The sequence below is a fragment of the Callithrix jacchus genome, chromosome 2 (assembly GCF_049354715.1).
Source record: "Callithrix jacchus isolate 240 chromosome 2, calJac240_pri, whole genome shotgun sequence".
Classification (NCBI taxonomy): domain Eukaryota; kingdom Metazoa; phylum Chordata; class Mammalia; order Primates; family Cebidae; genus Callithrix; species Callithrix jacchus.
Genome location: NC_133503.1, coordinates 200726964 through 200751085, shown reverse-complemented (window position 1 = coordinate 200751085; position 24122 = coordinate 200726964). Strand labels below are relative to the sequence as shown.

At 40.4% G+C, this 24122-nt stretch overlaps 1 protein-coding gene across 2 annotated transcripts in view; it reads left to right on the top strand.

The window, feature by feature from the left end:
* The window catches only part of ADAMTS16 (ADAM metallopeptidase with thrombospondin type 1 motif 16), a 182825-nt gene that overhangs the window by 2095 nt on the left and 156608 nt on the right, over window positions 1-24122 (top strand). For both annotated transcript variants that reach the window (XM_035291797.3, XM_017970002.4), the window contains one exon: window positions 5595-5920. In XM_035291797.3, the coding sequence (XP_035147688.3) occupies window positions 5595-5920 (326 nt within the window). The remainder of the gene's footprint in view (window positions 1-5594; window positions 5921-24122) is intronic.

Below are 24122 nucleotides of genomic sequence, written 5' to 3'. Positions count from 1 at the left end.
CTCTCCTACCTTCTATGCACTTTAGCTCCTTAATTATAAAAAGCTAACGTGTGAGACTGAGCATCCATGATAAGCTTCTATACCACCAGAGAAAAGACACCACTCAAAAGTGTTACCTGTTTCCCTCTGAACTGGAGCAGAGGAGCTAGAAGACACTTGGTGACTGCTGGGGTCAACTTACTTTCGCCTGTCAAGGTATTCATTAGACAAGATGGTTCTGAAATAACTAATTGGGAGCCATACATTTAGTTTAAAGTAGCACATGATTCAAACTATTATTGCAAATTGTTGGTGTCTGAAGTAATTACAAAATAGCAAAGAGAACAAACCTGGACATGCCATACTATCTGACTTCAAACCATAGTACAAGCCTACAATAACCAAAACAGCATGGCACTGGTACCAAAACACATATATAAACCAATGAACAAAACAGAGGCCTCAGAAATAACACCTCACATCTACAACCATCTGATCTTTGACAAACCAGACCAAAAAAAAAAAAAAAAGGAATGAAGAAAGGATTTCCTATTTAATAAATGGTGTTGGGAAAACTGATTAGCCATAGAAAGCTATGCAGAAAACTGAAACTTGACCCCTTCTTTATACCTTATACAAAATTTAACTCAAGCTGGATTAAAGATTTAAATGTAAGACCTGAAACCAAAAGCAATTGCAACAAAAGCCAAACTGACAAATGGGATCTAATTAAAGAGCTTCTACACAACAAAAGAAACTAGCATCAGAGTTTCTACACAGCAAAAGAAACTAGCAGGCAGCCTACAGAATGGGAGAAAAATTTGGTAATCTATCCATATGATAAAGGGCTAATATGCAGAATCTAGGAACTTAAACAAATTTACAAGGAAAAAACAACTTCATCAAAAAGTGGGTGAAGAATATGAACAGACACTTTTCAAAAGAGACATTTGTGCAGCCAACAAACAGATGAAAAAAGCTCATCATCACTGGTCATTAGAGAAATGCAAATAAAAACCACAGTGAGAAACTGTCTCATGCCAGTTAGAATGGTGATCATTAAAAAGTCAGGAAACAACAGATGCTGGAGAGGATGTGGAGAAATAGGAACGCTTTTACACTGTTGGTGAGTGTGTAAATTAGTTCAACCATTGTGGAAGAGACTGCGGCAATTCCTCAAGGATCTAGAAATAGAAATTTTATTTGGCCCAGCAATCCCATTACTGGGTATATATCCAAAGGATCATAAGTCATTCTACTATAAAGACACATGCACACGTATGTTTATTGCAGCACTATTTACAACAGCAAAGACTTGGAACCAACCCAAATGCCTAGCAATGATAGACTGGATAAAGAGAATGTGGCACATATATACCATGGAATACTATGCAGCCATAAAAAAGGATGAGTTGTTGTTCCTTGCAGGGACATGGATGAAGCTGGAAACCATCATTCTCAGCAAACTCACACAGAAACAGAAAAACAAACACCACGTTTTCTCACTCATAAGTGGGTGTTGAACAATGAGAGCATGTGGGCATAGGGAGGGGAACATCACACACCAGGGCCTGTTGTGGGGGTGATGTGGGGAGGGATAGCATTAGGAGAAATACCTAATACAGATGACAGAGTGATGGATGCAGCCAACCACCATGGCACATGTACAGCTGTGTAACAAACCTGCTCATTCTGCACATGCGCCCCAGAACTTAAAGTATAATTTAAAAAAAATCACATGCTCATTAGTGAGCATAACAACAACCAGAGTACATGAAACAGAACTGTGACAGTTTCTGTCCCCAGCCCCCTCTGCCCTTGCTATCATTTGCCTTCTGCATTTTGTCCAGATAATCTACAAGGATTTATTTATTGCCTTGTGTTCCTTACAGGTTATTTTTTCTTTTAAAAGGTCACCTGGGCTTCAGAGCTTACAACCTACTTTGAAAGCTTACTATATTATGAACTTTGCCTCATGTGGTGAAATAATCTTTTAGATTTCATTCTTTTAGAGATCTTTGATCTTGATTATTGTTTAAAATCTTTGCCTTGTTATAAATAATGCTTCTGTGAATGTATTTACATAAACCTTTTAAAATTCATCTGGGATGATTTCCTTGGGGTGATTTCCTAGGTCAAAGGTTTTTGCAACTCATCGACAAAGCAGACTTTTGTAGTGTCATTTTTCTTGCCTGACCTCAGCAGTGTTTGAGAGGTGGCTGGTGATGGACTGATTTTTTTTTGTTTATGCAACTGATTTCTATTTAGAAGGCTATACATCTCCTGCCACCCGCCCCACCCTTCTCTCTCTGTTTTCTGGATTCTCCTACCCTGACATCCTTTTAGGGTGCTGATAAACATTCCTTTGCTTTTGGACAGTTATAGGCTCTGTCTTTGAGTCTGGGGCAAGCTGCAGTCAGGTGCCATCTAAGCAGTTAACTGTGGAGAGTGTGAAGGGTGGAGACTTGCGGGGCTTCTTGGAGTTGAGTTTGCCTGAATGTTGAGGTTAGGAATGTACCATTTGTATATATGAGTTTTTAGATAGGAAAAACTTCTTCTTGCAAGATTGTTGTGTTTGAAGTCTTTTAAATACATCTTTCCTGTTTATGGAAAAAGACTATATTAATAAAGATACTAATCACGGTAAAAAACATTGAAATATATGTTTACAATGAGATCAATTATATTAAAAACATTGCAATACTCAAAACTCGTCATTTAATAATTATTTCACTGTATTGGTTGGTAGTTTAGGCCCTTGACGCCATTGGCCTGTTTGGCATCGGTATGGTAGAAATACCGCACGGAGGGGGCTGTTGCGTGTCTCTGCACACTGCATGTTCAGTGATGGCACAGCAGTCGTTGAAATCAGCCACGGGGTGGTGGGGGAGGATTTACACCAGGGAAACTGGCAAATGCCAAAATCCAGGTCATTCAAACGCCAGAATCCAGCGGGTCGTTGAATGTTTCTTAGCACAGCATTGTGTGTATGTAAAGGTGGCTGATCAGCAGTTATTTGGCATGATAAATATATGTGCCTCCAATAAAGAACAAATACTGTCCACGCTCCGAAATAAAGATCATAAGAATATGGCTTATTTCATTTAGGAATAATTTGATATTTTAAAGAGCAATTGCCTTTTTACACACAATAAAATGTGCTAACCTGCCACTGTTTGGAACAAGCCATCCTGCTTTCCGTCACCCTTCCTCTGCCTCAGCTACAGTGGTAGGAGCTGGTGGGAGGGGAGAAGCAGGCCCCTGAGTGGCTGGGAGGGCAGCATGGCAACTGTTAACATTTCTGCATCACCCCGGCCCCTGCCCTTCATCCAGAGACCCAGGCATAAGAGAAGCAGAAGTCTCGCTGTGCGGAAAGTGGCTTGGGGAAATGCAAACCAAACCAGTGTGTGCTTTTCACTTGTCTGCGAGTGGCTCAAACACGGACTGGGAATCCACATACCTGTGCCAGACAAGCTGCGTCCTGCTGTGCTGTCCTATCATTGCACACAATTTCACCAGATCTTTTGACTTTCTCGTTTTCCTAATAAATTTTAAATAATTCCAAGGTATGTTACCGATGAGACCACAAGTTACTTGCTTTGCTGTCTATCTCAACGGTTAGCTGTCAAGATGTCTGACAGAACATGCTGACCTCCTCATGCGGCTACCTTCAGAGTACCTGTCCATACCTGTGTACAGACTTGCCAGCCATCCCTGGCCTCCTTCTCTTCTCTCAAGTGCAAACACCTGCCCTTCAGACTGTCCACTAGCTGCCACCTCTCTCCATTTCTCTGTAACCGATTACCGGCCAGGATGGGACAGAAGTTGGTGGACAAGATCTGCACTGAGAGTTTTAGTTGTAAGAGAAACTTTTTCCAGAAAAATGCAATTAACCAAGAGTACTGTTCACTTCTGACCAAAAGTCCCTTGTGTAGGATGCTATTCTATATTATCCTACAATTCCAAAAAGAGTGTCCAACTCAGGCCAAGGCAGAGAAGGGCCCTGATTGTGAAGTGCCTGACAGAAGCGTCTCCTCACAGCATATGTTGGTAATAAAGGGGAAGATACAGAACATTAGAATCAGGGTCTTAAACTAGTAGGAGGAAGTTGCACTTTTGAGTCTTAGGGGACTGACCTCCTCGTTGTCGGGCTGGAGAAAATCTGCCCTGGGACCTGGCTCTGACATGCTTTTCAAAGACATCTTAGAGGAAGTTTGGAGGAAGGGTTAGCATCATGCTGAGCTGTTATTTTCTCATAAGTAGAAAACTGCAGGCTAGGACGCAGACCCTCTCCTAACACGTGGAGCCCCCAAGCTCCCCTACAGTTGGAGGCACACATACCAATACTTACGTATTCAATAGGTATAAAGCAAGCTGACAAATCACTAGCAAAAGCTATTTTAATAAAGCTACCTTCCCATGACCTAAACGTCCAGGTCTAAGTTGAGAAGGTGGCATGCAGCAGCATCTGGCCAGGGCAGGAGGCCTACGCTTTCCCGTCTCATCCAAGTTCTGGCCCATCTAAGACCGAAGCAACCACCCACTGAACTGCAGAGAGCAGAGACGATATCGTTACGGCAGTAATGAGAGGACAAATCCTGCTGGTAACCATGAAAACTCAACGATCATTTTCGAGAAGGGGAGAAACCTCCTTGGAGAAGATGACTATGATACTTACAGAAAAGCAGCCCAGAACCACTGCCCAGGATCCAGATGAGCTTCTGGGTGCGCATCTGTTTTCTACTGAGAGGGTAGTGACCCAGTGTACATGGAAGGCATTGCCGGGAAGATTGCCTCTGACTACAGCCCTGCAGACCTACAGGGATCTGCCAAAATTTGACAGTTGCTTGGGGTTTTCTTTACTTTTTTAAAAGAAATAATCTTCTTGAATATGATTCAGACCAGCACACTCTACCCTACAGTCGGAAGATGAAAGTGTTGCATGTCTTCAGAAGGTCTTGAGTGTGAAATCTGATCAAGTCCCAAGAACCCAGGCCAATGGGAGGATCACCAATGGTTTTAAATGCACATGTGACCATTTCCAAATGTCACCATTTGGTAGACCTGGAGTGTGGGTGCAACCTGTCTTTCCTCCTCCATGTTCAATGATTTCATGAATAAATATTTTAGAAAAATAGCAGAAAAGTATGCCTATCACATTCTTCTTTTTAACTGTTTTTTGAAAAATTGGATATTTTTAAGCTAACATTTCTTATCAGTTCAATGAGAAACAGAAGGAACAGGACTGAAGGAATGTCTTAAAACCAGGAAATTATTATATTTGATGGTTATTAGTAAAATTTATAAAATATAATCCTAAAAGTTCAGTTTGGGTTTTAGTTGATTGGTAATTTATTTTCCCTTTTAAGTGTCGTAGAATTTCCTAGCTTGGTAAAGGCACATTATGGACCTTTTTTTTTTAACAATTTTTTCCTTCACACAGTGATGTTACATATTCTACACTTTGAATTGAGTGTGGGTAGGTGTTGCATTTTTTTCGTCATTTTTTCCTGGGTAGAAAGGTCATGTGGTAAAGTAATCTTCTATCTTAAGACTTCCTGATCCTTCTCAGAATCCTGAAATAACTCAGCCTCTCCTCACTCTTTTGATTTCAGAATATGACCTGATCTCTGCCTACGAGGTTGACCACAGGGGCGATTATGTGTCCCACGAAATCATGCACCATCAGCGGCGGAGAAGAGCAGTGGCCCCCTTAGGAGCTGACTCTCTCCACCTTCGGCTGAAAGGCTCCAGGCATGACTTCCACGTGGATTTGAGAACTTCCAGCAGCCTGGTGGCTCCTGGATTTATTGTGCAGACGTTAGGAAAGAGAGGCACCAAGTTTGTGCAGACTTTACCACCAGAAGACTTCTGTTTCTATCAGGGCTCTTTGCGATCCCACAGAAACTCCTCAGTGGCCCTTTCAACCTGCCAAGGCTTGGTGAGTACAGCACAGTCCCTGGTAGGGAGGTGAGGTTGGTGATGGCGGCAAGGGGAGCGTATGGAGGACTTTTCCTTGAATTAGCATAGATGCTCTTCTATTAGTGCAGTGCAGATTAAGCAGGAGGAATATTGCCAAGTAGAACTTTCCAAAACACATTGTATGCCTCTTCTGGCCTATTTGGAAACTGTGCACACCCACCCTGTTGCTGCTTTTCTAGAATTACTGTGGAAGTGTCCTTCAGCTTGAAAACTGTGCAGAAGAACCACTGGCCAAATCTGAATTCTTTATCTTCTTAGGGGATATTTTTATTCTAACTTACATCTTCTAACTAACAGAAACTGGAGAAATGTCTTCATTTTGAATAGAACAACAGTATTCAAAAGATTGACCATGAGAATTATTTGATCAGATATTTGAAAGACTTTGAATACTGTACATCTCTTATACTGATGATGATCATTGGCTTACATATTAGGGCATTCATCCATGGTAGGGCATTGCTGGTCGTCCTGCACTGGTGAATCCAGGGCTGCATTCCCCATGTCTGCATATCAGGCTTGGAATTAGGCATCAGTTCTATGGGCTTGGAATTACACCTCAGTTCTATGGGCTTGGAATTACACATCAGTTCTATGGGCTTGGAATTACACCAGTTCTATGGGCTTGGAATTACACCAGTTCTATGGGCTTGGAATTACACATCAGTTCTATGGGCTTGGAATTACACCAGTTCTATGGGCTTGGAATTACACATCAGTTCTATGGGCTTGGAATTATACATCAGTTCTATGGGCTTGGAATTACACCAGTTCTACGGGCTTGGAATTACACCAGTTCTACGGGCTTGGAATTACACATCAGTTCTATGGGCTTGGAATTACACCAGTTCTATGGGCTTGGAATTACACATCAGTTCTATGGGCTTGGAATTACACCAGTTCTATGGGCTTGGAATTACACATCAGTTCTATGGGCTTGGAATTACACCAGTTCTATGGGCTTGGAATTATACCAGTTCTATGGGCTTGGAATTACACCAGTTCTATGGGCTTGGAATTACACATCAGTTCTATGGGCTTGGAATTACACCAGTTCTATGGGCTTGGAATTATACCAGTTCTATGGGCTTGGAATTACACCAGTTCTATGGGCTTGGAATTATACCAGTTCTATGGGCTTGGAATTACACCAGTTCTATGGGCTTGGAATTACACATCAGTTCTATGGGCTTGGAATTACACCAGTTCTATGGGCTTGGAATTACACATCAGTTCTATGGGCTTGGAATTACACCAGTTCTATGGGCTTGGAATTACACATCAGTTCTATGGGCTTGGAATTACACCAGTTCTATGGGCTTGGAATTATACCAGTTCTATGGGCTTGGAATTACACCAGTTCTATGGGCTTGGAATTACACATCAGTTCTATGGGCTTGGAATTACACCAGTTCTATGGGCTTGGAATTACACATCAGTTCTATGGGCTTGGAATTACACCAGTTCTATGGGCTTGGAATTATACCAGTTCTATGGGCTTGGAATTACACCAGTTCTATGGGCTTGGAATTACACATCAGTTCTATGGGCTTGGAATTACACCAGTTCTATGGGCTTGGAATTACACATCAGTTCTATGGGCTTGGAATTACACCAGTTCTATGGGCTTGGAATTACACATCAGTTCTATGGGCTTGGAATTACACCAGTTCTATGGGCTTGGAATTACACATCAGTTCTATGGGCTTGGAATTACACCAGTTCTATGGGCCTGGAATTACACATCAGTTCTATGGGCTTGGAATTACACCAGTTCTATGGGCTTGGAATTACACATCAGTTCTATGGGCTTGGAATTACACATCAGTTCTATGGGCTTGGAATTACACCAGTTCTATGGGCTTGGAATTATACCAGTTCTATGGGCTTGGAATTACACATCAGTTCTATGGGCTTGGAATTACACATCAGTTCTATGGGCTTGGAATTACACATCAGTTCTATGGGCTTGGAATTACACCAGTTCTATGGGCTTGGAATTACACATCAGTTCTATGGGCTTGAAATTACACCAGTTCTACGGGCTTGGAATTACACCAGTTCTACGGGCTTGGAATTATACATCAGTTCTATGGGCTTGGAATTACACATCAGTTCTGTGGGCTTGGAATTACACATCAGTTTTATGGGCTTGGAATTACACATCAGTTCTGTGGGCTTGGAATTACACATCAGTTCTATGGGCTTGGAATTACACATCAGTTCTGTGGGCTTGGAATTACACATCAGTTCTATGGGCTTGGAATTACACATCAGTTCTGTGGGCTTGGAATTACACATCAGTTCTGTGGGCTTGGAATTACACATCAGTTCTATGGGCTTGGAATTACACATCAGTCCTGTGGGCTTGGAATTACACATCAGTTCTATGGACTTGGAATTACACATCAGTTCTATGTTTCTGGTGTGCAATTTACAGGGACATCACTGCCACATGTACATGTCACAACCCTCTCAGTCCCTATACAGGGACATTAGAGTGAGGGGCATCTGGCCAAGCTAAGAATCTACCTGCCTCCCTCAGGCCTACCCAAGCCAAAACTTCAATGAATTGTTTTTCACTTTTCTTAAAATATTTTCATATATTTAGTGAGAAAAATCTTAGGAGATTCTTAGATTCTTGGCAACAAATGAATTGCTCAGGTGCAGAGGAGTGAAGTGTGACTTCGCAGAGTGAAAATGTCTGGTCAACAGTTCAAGGTCTGAGGATGCTAAAGGTTTAGCCAACAGGTCTGGGACATTTCTCGCTTTTCTAGAAAATGCTTTCAGTGTGTCTTAAGTTTCCTTCCCTCTTTAAGGAGAGGGAATTCAGACCCTACGTCTTATTAGGATTTTGTGTATTTGAATTTTCTATGCTGAATTCATAACCAATTCCTTAAAATACTAAATGTATGCAAATGCTAAATCCTATAAAAATATTTTTAAATGTTAACATTCTGCTTTTCAGGGAAATTTGATATGAGTTGATCTCATTGCTATTTCACTTGTAAGAGGCTTTTGGGTTGAGTTGTCAGGGATAGGGTGGTGATGATTTGGCGCTCTTGTTAAGCACGAAGACAATGGGGCTAATTTCTTCCACGCTCTCCCAAGAAAAATAAGTCTTCCTTAATGGACTAGAATTCGTCATGAAATGCACAAAATGAAGATATCTCTTCCTTGGCTTTCTTTCACAAAGACTTATGCCAGAAATGGAAGCCATCTGTGTGGCAGCGAGGTGTGCCCTGCCCTTCAGACTTGGGTAACCTTGGATGTGGTTGTGGAAATTGGTGAGATGCTAACCCACCAATTGCTAACCTAGCAGGGATGGAAGCTCCCTGAGGCCTCAGGGTCTCCCTGAGCCAAGGTGGCTGAGTCCTGCCCTGGAGCCTGTTCCCTGAATCGAGGTGGTTGTCAGAAGCTTGAGATATCTGGCTCTTTTTGAGTTTGACGGGTGTTTACAGGAGAAGATAACAGTAAAGTAAGTGTATAATTATAATGAAAGATAAAGAAATTATAAATAACAGAAAAAAATGCTTTTCTGGATAATAAACAGTGGTATCTGATACTGCAGTTGCTAGAAGAGAAATTTATATGTCTTCTCCATTAATGTCCCAAACACCTGTACTCCATCCAGCTTTGCTGATGTTTTCTCCACAGGTGGTCACTATAAATGTGATCTCAACCAGACTTCAGAGTATGAAGTTCAGGATGTTTTTTCATAAGAGAAGACAAGTAAAAGGCCTTTGAAAGAGCCCTGTTCTTACTTAGGTAAGGCTCTTTGCAGAGCCCTGGGGAGAGAAATTTGAAAAGAAAATTTCTTCTAGCAGGAAATGCTCTATGTTGTATTCTATCTATTTAATTTGTAAGATAAGAATATTACTTTTGAGTTTAGAAATATATTGCTTAATTATTACAAAATATCTGTATCACTTAATTAGAGAAAATGGTTTACAGTTGTGAGACAATGCAATTTCCAAACTGATACATAGTTTTTCACCCTGGTTCTCAGATTGTGCGTCTGGGAGGATTTTGCTGTTGCCCTCTAACGATCGATTTGAGGAATAGCGTGAAAGTGAATCATAGAGGTGTTGTCCTATTTACAGTAAATATAAAGAAGAAAGGAAAAACTAAACAAACATTGTGCATTCAGTCTTATGTTCACAATGGCAATGTGAGTACTGAATGACCTTGCACGTGGCTGCAGCCTGGCGGACCTGGGCCCCAGGAGTTTACTGTCTAATGAGGGAGGCAGGACACAGGCCAGGCCCCTACAGCGGGAGGAAACAGGGGCAGAAAAGGGAACCAGAAGAACCCAGAGGAGGGTGTCTCCAGGTGCCTTGCTGGTAGGTGGAGAGTGTCAGGGCAGGATTTTGGAGACTATCCAGAAAGCAAGTCCAAGCCCTGTCCTTGTAGTAAGCTTAGGATGTGATGCCCATTTATGGAGGAGTAAGAAGCAGTCCTGGAGAAGAGCAGTCCTGCTGGCATCCGCCATGCTCACAGATTCTTGTTAACACCACCTAAAAATGTTAAGGGTTACTGTTTGCATATTAAATGCAAGTGTAATACACTCAATGAGCTCTGTAAACCCTAAGATTATTTCTAGGGTGTAGCCTGGTATTGCCACCAAGTATCCTGACTTAAAATATTTCTTATTTAGTTAAATAAGGGTAATTTTTGGCAAAAGGATACCTGTTATATTTATGTCTGTCAATAGACGTTAGAGATTCGTTGTGGCCACGAACCACAAGTGCCTCCGTGTGTGTCCCCCAGTAAGTACTTTCTAGTACTCGGTTAAATAATGGATAGACCTAGGGGGCTACTTATAGAGGGAGAGACAGTGACAGCCATGGCAATAGCACAAGGAACAGCAACGACTTACTAAGTGTCATATTGTTGTCTCGCTTAGCTTGAAGGTAAGTCTAAGAAATAGGTACTATTTAAAAAACAGTTTTATTGAGATATAACTCACCTCCAAAGGATTAATTAGCTCTATTCATTTATTAGAATAGATCTAATTATTATTATTATCATTATTATTATTTTAGAAAGAGAAAGGGGGAGAGAGAACAGGCGTTTTGCCCTATTGCCCAGGCTGGAATGCAATCCAAAAATAGGTATCAAAAACCACCTTTATGCTGATAATTGTGCTTAACAGCGGAGACAGGCAGGAATAAGGGAAGAAAATAACAAACCAACAGCCAACCAATATTTCATTTAAGTCTTTGAAATGCTATGCAAATGCTGAAGAGTGATTTACTTCCAATTATGTGGTCACTTTCAAAATAGGTGTGATGTGATACTGAGAAAAATGTATGTTCTGTGGATCTGGGGTGAAGAATTCTATAAATATTCACTGAGTTTACTTGTTCCACGTCTGAGTTCAAATCATAGATGTCCCTGTTAATTTTCTATCTCGTTGATCTGTCAAATATTAACAATGTGGTGTCAACGTCTCCCGCTATTATTGTGCGGGAGTCCAAGTCTCTTTATAAGTCATTAAGAACTTGTCTTATGTAACTGGGTGCCCCTAAATTGGGTGCATATATATTTATGATCATTGACTCCTGTTGTTGCATTGATCCTTTTACCGTTATGTAATGTCCTTCTTTGTTTTTTTTGTTACTGTTAAAGTCTTTGTTAATATTAAAGTCTATTTTTTCAGAGACAAAAGTTACAACTCCTGTTTTTTTTTTTTTCCTCTCCATTTGATTGATAAGTCTTCCACCAATCCTTTGTTTTGAGTCTTTGTGTGTCCTTGCTTATGAGATGGATCTGGATACAGCATACCGATGGATTTTGACTTTTTAATTCAATTTGCCTGTCTGTGTCTTTGATTGGGGCATTTAATCCATTTAAATTTAGGATTAATATTGATATTTGTGAGTTTAATACTGTCCTTTAATGCTCACTGGCTATTTTGCCCATTAGTTGATATAGATTCTTCATTATGGAGATATTCTTTACCTTTTGATAAGTTTTTGGGATGACTGATACTGGTTGTTCTTTCCTGTGTATAGTGCTTCTTTCAGAAGCTCTTGTAAAGCAGGCCTGGTGGTGATGAAATCTCTGAGTGCTTGCTTGTTCATGAAAAAATTTATTTTACCTTCATTTATAAAGCTTAGTTTGGCTGGATATGAGATTCTGGGTTGAAAATTCTTTTCTTTGAGGATATTGAATATTGACCCCCACTCTCTTCTAGTTTGTAGGGTTTCAGCTGAGAGATCTGCTGTGAGTCTGATAGGCTTCCCTTTATGGATAACCTAACCCTTCTCTCTAGCTGCCCTTAGAATTTTCTCCTTTATTTCAACCCTGGTGAATCTAATGATTATGTGTCTTGGGGTTGCTCTACTTGAGGAATATCTCTGTTGTGTTCTCTATATTACCTGGAATTGAGTATTGTCCTGCATTACTAGGTTTGGAAAGTTTTCCTGAATAATATCCTGAAGAATATTTTCCAGCTTGGATTCATTCTCTTCATGACATTCAGGTACACCTATCAAACATAAATTAGGTCTTTTCACATAGTCCCATATTTCTTGGAGACTTTGCTCATTCCTTTTTACTCTTTCTTCTCTAATCTTGTCTTCTCATTTCATTTCATTAAATTGGCCTTTGACCTCTGATATCCTTTCTTCTGCTTGATCAATTCGACTGTTAAAACCTGTGCATACTTCACGGCGTTCTCATATTGTATTCTTCAATTCCATTAATTCACTTATATTTCTCTCTAAATTGTCTATTCTCATTAGGATTTCGTCAAACCTTTTTTCAAGGTTCTTAGTTTCTTTACATTGGGCTACAACATGTTCTTTTAACTCACTGGAGTTTCTTATCATCCACCTTCTGAAGCCTAATTCTGTTAATGGGATGCACTCGTTCTCCATCAGGCCTTGTTCCCTTGTTGATGAGGAACTGTGATCCCCTGTAGAGGGAGAGGCTTTCTGATTTTGGGTATTCTCAGTCTTTTTATGTTGGTTTCTTCCCATCATTGTAAATCTATTCACCTGTCATCTTTGTAATTACCAACTTTCAAATTAGGTCTCTGAGTGGACGTCCAGCTTGTTGATTCCCAGTGCCGGAATCTGAGCAACCTACTGCACCAGCTAAAATAGCGGCATTACAATTCATGGTGCTTTTCTTCCCAGGAATCTCCAGTCTGGCTTCCTGAAGTCCCTTTTTCAATCAGCTGAATAGGTGACTCTGCCTTCCCAGAGCTCCAAATGTCAACCAAAAGGGGACCCAGTCTCGTTTACTCTGCACCAAGAACTGCCGCGCTGGCCACAAGATTCACACTGGCGACCCGTGGGGCTCCTCCTCTGGGAATCTCCTGGTCCATGAGCAACAAAAATTTGTATGAAAGTGTGGCGTCTTCTTGTTCTCTGTGCTTTCACTGGGAGCTACAACCATGAGCTGCTAGTAATCGGCCGTCTTGGATCTCTCTCCGAGCTAATTATTGTTAATTAGCTCTTATGTATAATTAGTTGTGTTTAATTTCAAAATGTTTAATTCAGTTTCAAATGTATAATTCAGCTGTGTTTAGTATATTCACAGAATTTTACAAATATCACTAAAATATAATTGGAGATATTTACATCCCCTCAAAAATAAACCCCTTATGTCAGTGCTGATTTCCTCCAATCTCCCAGTTCTCATCCTAGGCAGTTACCGACAGGCTTTCTTTCTCTATAGGTTTGCCTCATCTGGCCATTGGTTATAAATAGAAGCATACATAATGTGGCCTTTGTGACTGACCCCTTTCACTTCGAATAATGTGTTCAAGATTCGTCCACATAGCAGCATATATCAGCACTTTATCCTTTTTTATTGCTAAATAATAATCCTTTGTATATGTATATCACATATTTTATTTTTCTTTTTTTGTCAACTGATGAACATTATTGTTTTACTTTTTTGGCTACTGTGAATAATGCTGCTGTGAACATTTGTGCACAGGTTTTTGTATGAACATGTGTTTTCATTTCTCTGTGGTAAATACCTAGGAGTGTAATTTCTGGGACATATGGAAACTCAACATTTAACATTTTGAGGAATTTTCAACCTGTTTTTTACATTGGCTGTACCATTTTGTAATATCCTAGTAATGTCTGAAGGTTTCTATTCCTCCGCATTCTTGACAAACCTTGTTACTGTTCTCTGTTTTCAAATAGCCATCCCAGTGAATATGAAGTAGTTTCCACCGTGGTTCTGATTTACTGGTAGACATTATTTGCTTGCGAAGCACACTCACCGTGAAGAGGTTAGCAACCTTGTCTGAGTTTGGTAAGACAGAAATCCCCACGCGCAAGTTACATAAAGCAGGTTGATTACTTAGAGATAGGCAGCAAGGGACAGCAGGAGCCTAGGGATCACCACAACCTGGTGCACAAGGCTCAATACAGCTTCCTGAGTGGGTGAGGGCTTGTCTGTGTGTTCACCTGAGGTGAGGTGTGTTCACCTGTGTGTTTCCTGAGGCACCCAGGAAAGCAGCCCACCCTGGGTTTTATACCTGGGCATATGACACGCTGGTCAAGTTCTACAGTTCAGTCATCACATCATGTTCCAAGGCAGGGACTGCAACAGAGTCCTGGTTGTTTCTGTCCTTTCCCTCCTATCTCATGGTGTTGCATTTGCAGCACATTTTACTGTCGTTCTTGAGAATGGCAAAAAAGAAAATGGGGAGGACTGAGTTGATCCATCGTCACCTGTAGAGTCCTTCTGCCTTGGTTGGCGGTTTATTGTTGCTTTACTTTGAGTACTTTGAATATGTCATCCTACAGCCTTCTGACTTCCACTGTTTCTGGTGAGAAGTCAACTGTTTATCTCACTGTGGTTCATTATGCATATTGCATTATGCATATGTTGGTAGGTTTAAATGATGTCCCACATTTCTCTGAGGCTCCATTCATTTTTTCTTCATTCATTTTTCTCTATGTTCTCCAGATTGCACCATCTCTATCAATTTATCTTCAAGTTCATTGATTTTATTCTGGCAGTTCAAATACATTATTAAGCCCGTCATGAATTTTACTTTTTGTATATTGTACTTTTCAACTCCAAAATGTTTATTTCTTTATGCTAAAAATGTATCTTCATTCCAATTCTCTGTACAACATTGCCATCAAGGTTCCCTTTATTTCTTTTTTTATTTTTATTTTTAGTGTATTTGTATTGTATATATTTAAGATGAAAACAGGTTTAATACACACACACACACACACACACACACACACAGATGATTACTACAGCCAAGCAAATTAATCTAGCCATTGTTTTCCATAGTTCCGTGTGTGTGTGTGTGTGTGTGTGTGTGTGTGCATGTGTGTATGGGTGTGTTAAGAGCCCCTAAAATACTCCTTAATCAAATTTTCAGTATGCAATACAATACTATTAATATAGTCCTCATGTTGTACATTAAGTCTTTAGACCTATTTGTCCTATGTACCTGTAAGCTTGTAGTCTTTGACTTACTTCTCCCCATTTTCTTCCTCCTTTCTACCACTGGGAAGGAGTGTTCTTATCACTACTCTATTGTCTACTTCTGTGTATGAAGCTTCTTTTTTAGATTCCATGTATAAATGAGATCATACAGCGTTTGTCTTTCTGACTCTGGTTTATTTTACTTAGTATATTGTCCACCACAGTCATCCTTGCTGTCATAAATGGTTCTTAATTTCTCACAACCAAAATCTTTATTATTTTTGACAATGCCCTTAGACATGAACTTCCTACATTATGTTCCAAATAACATCAGATGCTGGAGGCAAGCTCCTTATTCCTGCAGGCTGTCTCTTCCCCGGGGAAAGCTGCTAAGACACTGAATTGCAAATGGTACTGGTAGAGTGGCTTGCTTCTCCCACTGTGACACCCATACTCTATGAGTAGATCTCTGCTGTGGATGATAACCCCTTTGTCTTCCTTGGTTTTGCTTCCTGTCTTGAAATTTTAGCCTACAAGTGAAGTGGAGTGGAAGCATTCAGGGTTTCATTGCTGTTGGCTTATCGAGAGCAGAGTCCTTTCTATGTGTAGCAGTTGCTTGGTAGAAAAGAAATAAGTTCTCATGGCCATGCCTACTTGGAGTAGAATTTCTGCAACATGGAACTGGAGGAATTTCAGATGCAGGTGGCTTGCCTCTCCTGTGGTGCAAATGGAGTCTCAGAATAGAAGTTGGTTGGTGGGTGTGGGGGATAAGGAAATAGGAATTCCTTATCTTCTTGGTCATACATGTCTGCAGAAGATCTTCTGTCACATTGAGCTGGGGTCAAGGCAAAGAATTGAGCAGACCATAGTTTAAATGTTACCAAATTTCACTGTTCTATTCAAGGTTTATTGAGATGTTTTCAATATTTTTTTCTCCATATTTTATGCCATTAAGATAATTTCTGGGGAATTTAAATGGCTGATGCATGTGTGTCCATGCGTGTGCACAATTTTCAGCAAGTAAGTGGTTCTTTCACTTGAGTGAAACCCCACAATGGTCCTCAAATTGCCATTCTGGAGGTCCATCTTCAATAGACGCTATTATTAACATTTTCTACAGATTATGACACAGGACCGCTTTATTAGCCCCATTTTACAGATGACCCAAAAGCTAATTCTTGAAAACATGGGAATCTGGAGCTAGCACTTGAAACCACAGAACTATTTCACTTCTCTTAATCATGAAGCTCTTGCTGCCTTACAGAGACTTGTGAGCTCACGGGCATGAATTGCATTGTGTCACCTGAAAATTCTCTCAGTGGTAATGACTTTCTCATTGGTTTCTATGTCAGTGCCATCTTCCTCAGCATCTAACACTGTTTGAGCTTAGTGGCCACATTTGCCGTGTCTAATGTTAAATTTGCAGTGTGTAAATATCAAAGCACATGTGTGTGCTTTATTCTATAATTATTTATTACAGGATTTTGAATACCAAACTATGAACTCTTCAAGAGTTCTTATTATTCATCTTTATATGCCAAATTTCTTGTTAAACATTAATCTAAATTCACTTTTTTTCTGTAATGAGTGATTGTATTTCCAATTTACAAATAGAAATCCTGTATTTTCTCAACCTCTATCTTTGGGTATTAATAAATGTAAGATTAGTTTTATAATCCACTTCTTGCTATGATTAATATCAAAGACTGTCAATTTTCTTTTAAAGTACATAGTTTATTAATAAATACTTTAATCACTAGGGTTTTTAACAAAACTGTTTTTAGAAATTTCGTTAGCCAATATTTTTAAATGAGGCTTGTTTAAAAATGTTTTCTGTTGCATATGATGGAAATAGATTTTTCTTGGGATTTCTGAAAGTTCTGTGCTTGGATTAGAAAAAAATTAATATAATCTGTTGACTGCCTTTGGCATTAAATCTGCATGAAATGTAACTCCTCTTGCATAAAACATGATGTTTGTCAAGGCCTTAATGCAGAGAATAGGTATCATTTTTCCTGAAATCTAATTATTGTTTTCAAAAATGTTGGAAAACTTGTAAAGGCTGTAATTATCAGTTCTGTCTATACTCTCACTTGATTTGAAACTTAGGCCCCTGTTGAATTGTACTGGGTTTTATTTCTACCCACAAACTCCAGGGATTCCCTGGAAATACTAGTCATTGAGAGATTTTTCTAAAACACTCAATAAATCCTAGGAAACTGTCTGAAATACTGCCAGATTTTCAACTGACTTTTAAAAAATGTTCTTGAGTCGGGATAATAAAACAGAAACAGAAAGAACAAACCCACATGGGGGATGATCAGAAGAGATACTATAAGTTTTGAAAGAAAGGTATCACTATCTGAGAAGACTGCTGATCACATAAGCAGATGAAAATGTCAGTCTTGGGAGGCATGCGGGAAAGATGTAGTAAAAGTTAGGTTTTTGAATAAAGAATGCCCAAAGCTGGTGATGATTAGGAAATTTAAGGTGGTTGTGAAGAACTAATTGACAGTGTAGATACTTTCTTACTTTTCTGCTAATTACTTAAAAATAAATATAATAGTGCAATTTGAAATTAACAGAAGTGAACATATTTCAAAGGTTGAATAATATTTTATAAGATATTTCTGGAGAAGAACTTCGTCTTTGAAGTGATGACAGATTTTTCTATTAATTTACTATTAGTTATAAATAAAAATTAGATAACTAGAGAATTCTAGCTATAAAATCTATGGTTTCTGTTTCACTTCTCTCATTTTCGAAGTGATGAAACTGAGATCCAAGTGAAGTGGAGTCACTTGGTCAATATCACAAAGCTGGGTGGAGTTCAGACAGGTCTAGGGTGTGCATCTTCAGATTATCTGTCCAGCACTGTTTTCACCGAGAACCTCTTGGTGATATTACTTCTTCTTTATGAAATAGGGATCAGGTGGCACAGCAGACATGGGATTTGTAGAGTTCCAGCCTCAGCCTTACAAAGCAGAGTTTAAAAGCAGAGTTTGGAATTAAGAGATGACTTCTTAGAAATGCTCAGACCTGAAACTTGATCCCCTGAGAGTAACAGAAGATGATCCCTGTGTCCAATGACTCTGGGGGATGATCCAGGCGTCAGGCTGTGTGAATGACAGGGTGCCTGAAATCTACTTTTAAAGAGAGTGCTTGCTCAAGCAAAAGTCCAGACCAAAGAGAGTAAAAGAGGCCAAATGAAACCAAGGTCTTGAAAGCAGGATATTGCTTTGCCTGAGGTTTAATGAAAGGAGCTTGATTGCATCTGCCTAACATGCATGTCACCTTTTTTTCCTTCTTAAATATTGCCTTTTAAAAAGGAAGTTCACTAAGGCCAGACAGGAAGCCCATTGGGACAGACAGGAGGTCTGTTAAGGACTTCCTTGGCCAATATCTAACCTTACCCAGTCCCTGTTTCATTCCTATCCCTGCTTCCCACTTCCTATCTCTATTTTATTTTTCTACTTGGCATTTATCATTAACTGTATCTAACACAGTCGAGTCAGGAGACAGAAACCACACAAATTATTTGAAGAGAGAGAAATAATACAATACATTAATAAGCAGGCATTTGAGAACTGAAAAATTAAAAAGAGAGTATCAAAGCATCCTAGACAACAACTACAAGAAGAATGTGCTGCCCCTGGGGCTGAAGGAACTGAGGGGAGAGGCTGGGATTTTCAAAATTCTGAAAGTTGGAGCTGGGCCTCAAATCCCTTAGTAGTAGGAGCTGGCTGGTGCTAGGATTCTGAGGGAGAACAATGTAGTTGGGTCATCCAGCCAGCTACAAACTGGAATCAGTTGCTGCTACTGGAATGATGGAACTGCCACTGTGAGGATGAAGTGGGAATGACAGGAACAGGAAGCAGGAAGCTCACCAGAGACAGACAGGAAGCCCACTGGAGAAAAACAGAAGTCCACCCTCACCACCCCAGGGCAGACAGGAAGTGAGGGAACAGACAGGAAGTCCACAGGCACTGACAAGAAGTTCGCAGAGGACAGACAAGAAGTGAGGGAGCCGACAGAAAGTCCACAGGAGCAGACAGGAAGTGAGGGAGCTGAAAGAAAGTTCACAGGGGTGAGACAGGAAGCCCGCTGGGACAGATAGGTGGTTCACAGTGAACAGAAAGTGAGGAGACAGATAAGAAGTCCACTGAGGCCTGCAAGGAAGCCCACTAGGACAGACAGGAGGTCCACAGTGAACAGAAAGTGAGGAGGCAGATAGGAAGTTCACTGGTGCTGGAAAGGAAGTCCCCTGGAACAGACAGGAAGTCCACAAGGAACACACAGGAAGTGAGGGTAGACAGTCTGCAGGGACTAGACAGGAAAAAGCAGGTTCTTCCTCCTTCCTTAGACTGTCCCCATTGTGTGGGCTACTGGTGGATGTGAATAGGGAGTAGGTGAAAAAGCAGAAATCGGATTTGTATAGCTCCAGTTTTACATCAGGAAACAGAGTTTAAAGGGAGAGCTTTGAGTTGAGAAATGATTTCTTTGTATAATCAAGCAGCGTACTAGCCTAAATATTGAGAGAATAACTAGCAGGGATGTTTGACTTTTTCTTGCTTTATCTCCAACACTTTCAATAATGTCTGGCACACAGTAAAGTCCTCAATAACAATTTCTTCAATGAATGAATGATTTTTGTAATGGAGGAACAAGGCTTCTGCTGCCTTACAGAAATCATCTGCACAACCACTGGTTTGAGTTGGGGAAAAGAGACCCCAAAAACTAAGGTAGGAATATTCCAGCCATATATATGGAAAGGAATGGGCTGACTCAATAACTAGATCTTGCTAGGCCTTGTGACAGGCTTATTCTTGTATGGGGCTGGAGCTGTCAGACACAATACGTCCAGACATTCCTTCCCCATGGTAGGCTGCACTAGACCTCTTTTACTGCTTTGATTAAAATTAAGCCTCTTGTGTAGCTTGCCAGGAGGGAGAAGGAGCCATTTCCTCAGTAGGCTTGGGGGTCGTATTTCATGACTCATACAGGTATAAATTAGCGCTCAGGGGCTTGTGTGTTTGTCTATTTTCAGTCTGAATCTGGTTACTCTAAATCATTCCTGAAGGAGAAGTTAGGGTATCATCATCTAGAGGCTCAAGGCCAGACTCTGTATCAAAGCAAATTTACACCTTCAGTGGAGACCTGTCCTTCCTGATTGTGAACAACAGCTGTTCTCAGCACTCCCCCTACCAACTCTCCAGCGCCATGAGCCGCAGAAGTGAACCAGAAACTCCTAGTTGCACTTGCTCTTCCGTTGATCCACCATCCCCGGTGATTCCAGGCATGGATCATTTTTACTGACTCTGATTCCTTTTTAAATAACAACATCCATCATTTGTCATTTGTTGAACGTATTTTTCACTACTTAAGAGTTTAACTTTTTCTGTTAAGGAAGCACAGCATGTGTTTTCAATCAAGTAAATCAGCATTTTAAATTAGTAGCAAAATCAGTGCTAAATCATATCTTTTTTCCTATGATTTCACAGAAATCACAGGAAAACTAAATTAAAACTTTATTTTGAAAAATGTCTACCTAACATCAGGTTGAATTTCTATTTTGTCTTCATGTCTAATTGATGACAAATGGAAATACCAAAGAAGGCACGCACTAGCATCTTATAAAGCCTTAGCAGTTTTGAAGCAAAACTAAGCCTCACTGGAATAAAACTAAAGAAGGATCCACAGGCTGATTACTTCCTAGCTCTGTATGTGTGATGAAATGGTTGGTTGCCTTTAGGTTAAAACTGGTATTAAAACAGTAGAAAGCTTCAACAGTAGTGACATATCTGGTGGCTCTAATTTTCCGTCACTGAATAGTTACTTGTACATCCCTTAAGACATTAGAAATTGGAAGCAAAACATGTCAAGTGAAATGTGGCTTAAGCAGTTGGTGATTTCTTTTAGTATCCAAAGACTGTGAAAAGTAATTGTCTCAAAAAACCTAGGGTCCTTTTATTCTTTTATCATAATTTAAATTTATATGCGTCTATTTTCTTAGGTGAAAAACAAGGGCTTTTTCTTCAATGTGGTAAACCCCTCTTTACCTCCACACTTGTGGAGAACTTTTTCAAATAAGAATGTTATTTTTGATTGAGGTTTCCTCCACATAAAGCACTTTAAGTTGTGCCCTGCAGAACTTGCAGCAACGGTGGGCAAGGGACCACACCAACTTTTTGTAAGTTCCAAAATAAAGAAACCACACACCTCCTCCGGGTTTTGGTGGATGCTGTTGCCTCTGCCTGTAAAACAATTCCCATCCCATTCCCTATGATTGTCACTTTGTTCTTTAGGTTTGAGTTGAAAGTCACTCCCATAAGTAATATCACAGTGCTTCACTGTCGCTCCAAGCCAGGGCCGGCTTCCTTCTTATGCATTCATGCCACACCTTATTTTTCTCTTTAAGAAGACTTATCTTAATCTAATTCTTATCTGGGTACCAGTTTAGCATTTACTCCTTCCTCTCAATAGACAAGAGGCATTTTCAGGGCATCACCATGATTGTCACAATTTCTACAGTGCCACCACTGCCCGGCAGTGTTCCCAGCCCATGACAGGAACTGGAAGGATGGGTGAAAAGATGGGCGCATGGGTGGTTAAATGAGTTGATGGATAGGAAAAAGAAGGTAGTTCCATCTCTACTGGAGAGAATCGCTGTATCTACAGAGAGGGTGTATTGACTGCAAAAAGCCCAATCTAAAACTGGCCCTAGTTGTGTTTAGGAAGCATGCATTCCCCAGTCAGCCATCATGCAGGTCCAAGGAGCATCTCGGAGGCCGTGGGAGCATGTCTCAAAAGCAGGGAAGCAAATGGGGCAGGTGCTCTTTACATGTGGGTGATCTCGGGAGAGGCCAGCCAGAGGCGAGCACTGTCACAGTCCTAACCGTGAGGGTCGTTCTTCTAGCTACACATAAAGAAAATCTCCAAACAAATTCTAAATAATAAATGCTCCAATACACTTTAAGTAACATGATATGATATAATTTATATAAAGCACAAGTCAAGCAACTAAGTGACATTTGTCCAGTTCGTAGCCTTTTGTGTCTACTGCTTAAGCATAGAGACGTTGTAATGGCTGTGCTTCATTCTCTCAGTCACGTCTTATTTAATTACCAAGCTTACCCCAAGGAGAGATTGCCTACTGTGGATTAAGCTTCTTGTGAATGAGCACTCTCAGTGTGGCGATTCCTCAAGGCCTTAGAAATAGAAATTCCATTTGACCCAGCAATCCCATTACTGGTTATATATCCAAAGGACTATAAATCGTTCTACTATAAGGACACATGCACACGAATGTTCATTGCAGCACTGTTTACAATAGCAAAGACCTGGAACCAACCCAAATGCCCATCGATGATAGACTGGATTGGAAAAATGTGGCACATATGCACCATGGAATATTATGCAGCCATCAAAAATGTTGAGTTTGTGTCCTTTGTAGGGACATGGTTGAATCTGGAGAACATCATTCTCAGCAAACTGACACAAGAACAGAAAATGAAACACCGCATATTCTCACTCATAGGCGGGTGATGAAAAATGAGAACACATGGACATAGGGAAGGGAGTACTACATACTGGGCTCTATTGGGGGGAATAGGGGAGGGCCAGTGGGGGGTGGGGAGCTGGGGAGGGATAGCCTGGTGAGAAATGCCAAATGTGGGTGAAGGGGAGGAAGGCAGCAAAACACACTGCCATGTGTGTACCTATGCAACTGTCTTGCATGTTCTGCACATGTACCCCAAAACCTAAAATGCAATTAAAAAAAAGCTTCTTGTGAATGAGCACTCTCACCATCCTGCATCCTCCACAATGCAGTGACCATCTATACTGACTCTCAAAGACGAAAAGCTGACACTTCTCGTAAAAGCAGAAACATGCCCCACACTTACTTTGTTTAGTTAATTAAGATAAACCATATAATAATCGATGTCTTTTATGAAAATCCAGAACCAAGTAAGTCAACAAGCACTTCAGAGAACCTGCCATTGAAGGACCGTGGAAGTTATTCTGCAAAATAGATCGGCAGGGAAACATGAACTCTCCACAGAACTGTCCACACGCAAAGAAAGATACTGACTCAGACAAATATTCAAACAAGAAGCAGAATAAAAATGCTTCTTAAGTAAATGGAATGTATGATGAAAAAACATGGCTTTGGGAATCAGACAAGTCTTGATCCAATCTGATTTATCTTACTAACCAGCTAGCTCACTACCCTGGGCTTCAGCTTTCTTAATTCATAATTAACACTGTGGCCTCCTAGAGCTGAGTGAGGTTTGTGTAAGAACATATGAACACCCTTAATACGGGGCTTGGCACAGAGGAGGAACTGAACAAGTATTTGTTCTCCTCAGCTTCCCCACTCATTACTGAACTGCATAATGCAAATAAAATCTAATCAGAAAATCAGTGCACAATTTGTAATGCAAGCCAGTTCAAACAGAGCTAAGGAACTGAGAGGTGAAGTTATACTGACCTTCAGAGAAGCCCCACAGATGGGATGGGAATAGGATTAGAATGTATTTTATTACATAAGAACCTTCAGAGTGACTTATGAAAGCAATTAGGATGATAAACAGACATTTCATTTGAGAAAGCTATTTAAGATGTAAGGGTGTTCTGCAATGTGTAGAGCCGTTGCTGACGCCCCCATTTTGGAAGAAAGTTGTCTATTTCCAACACCTTGGGAATCACTTATGCTTAAGAAGGTATCACAAAAGAGGGAAATG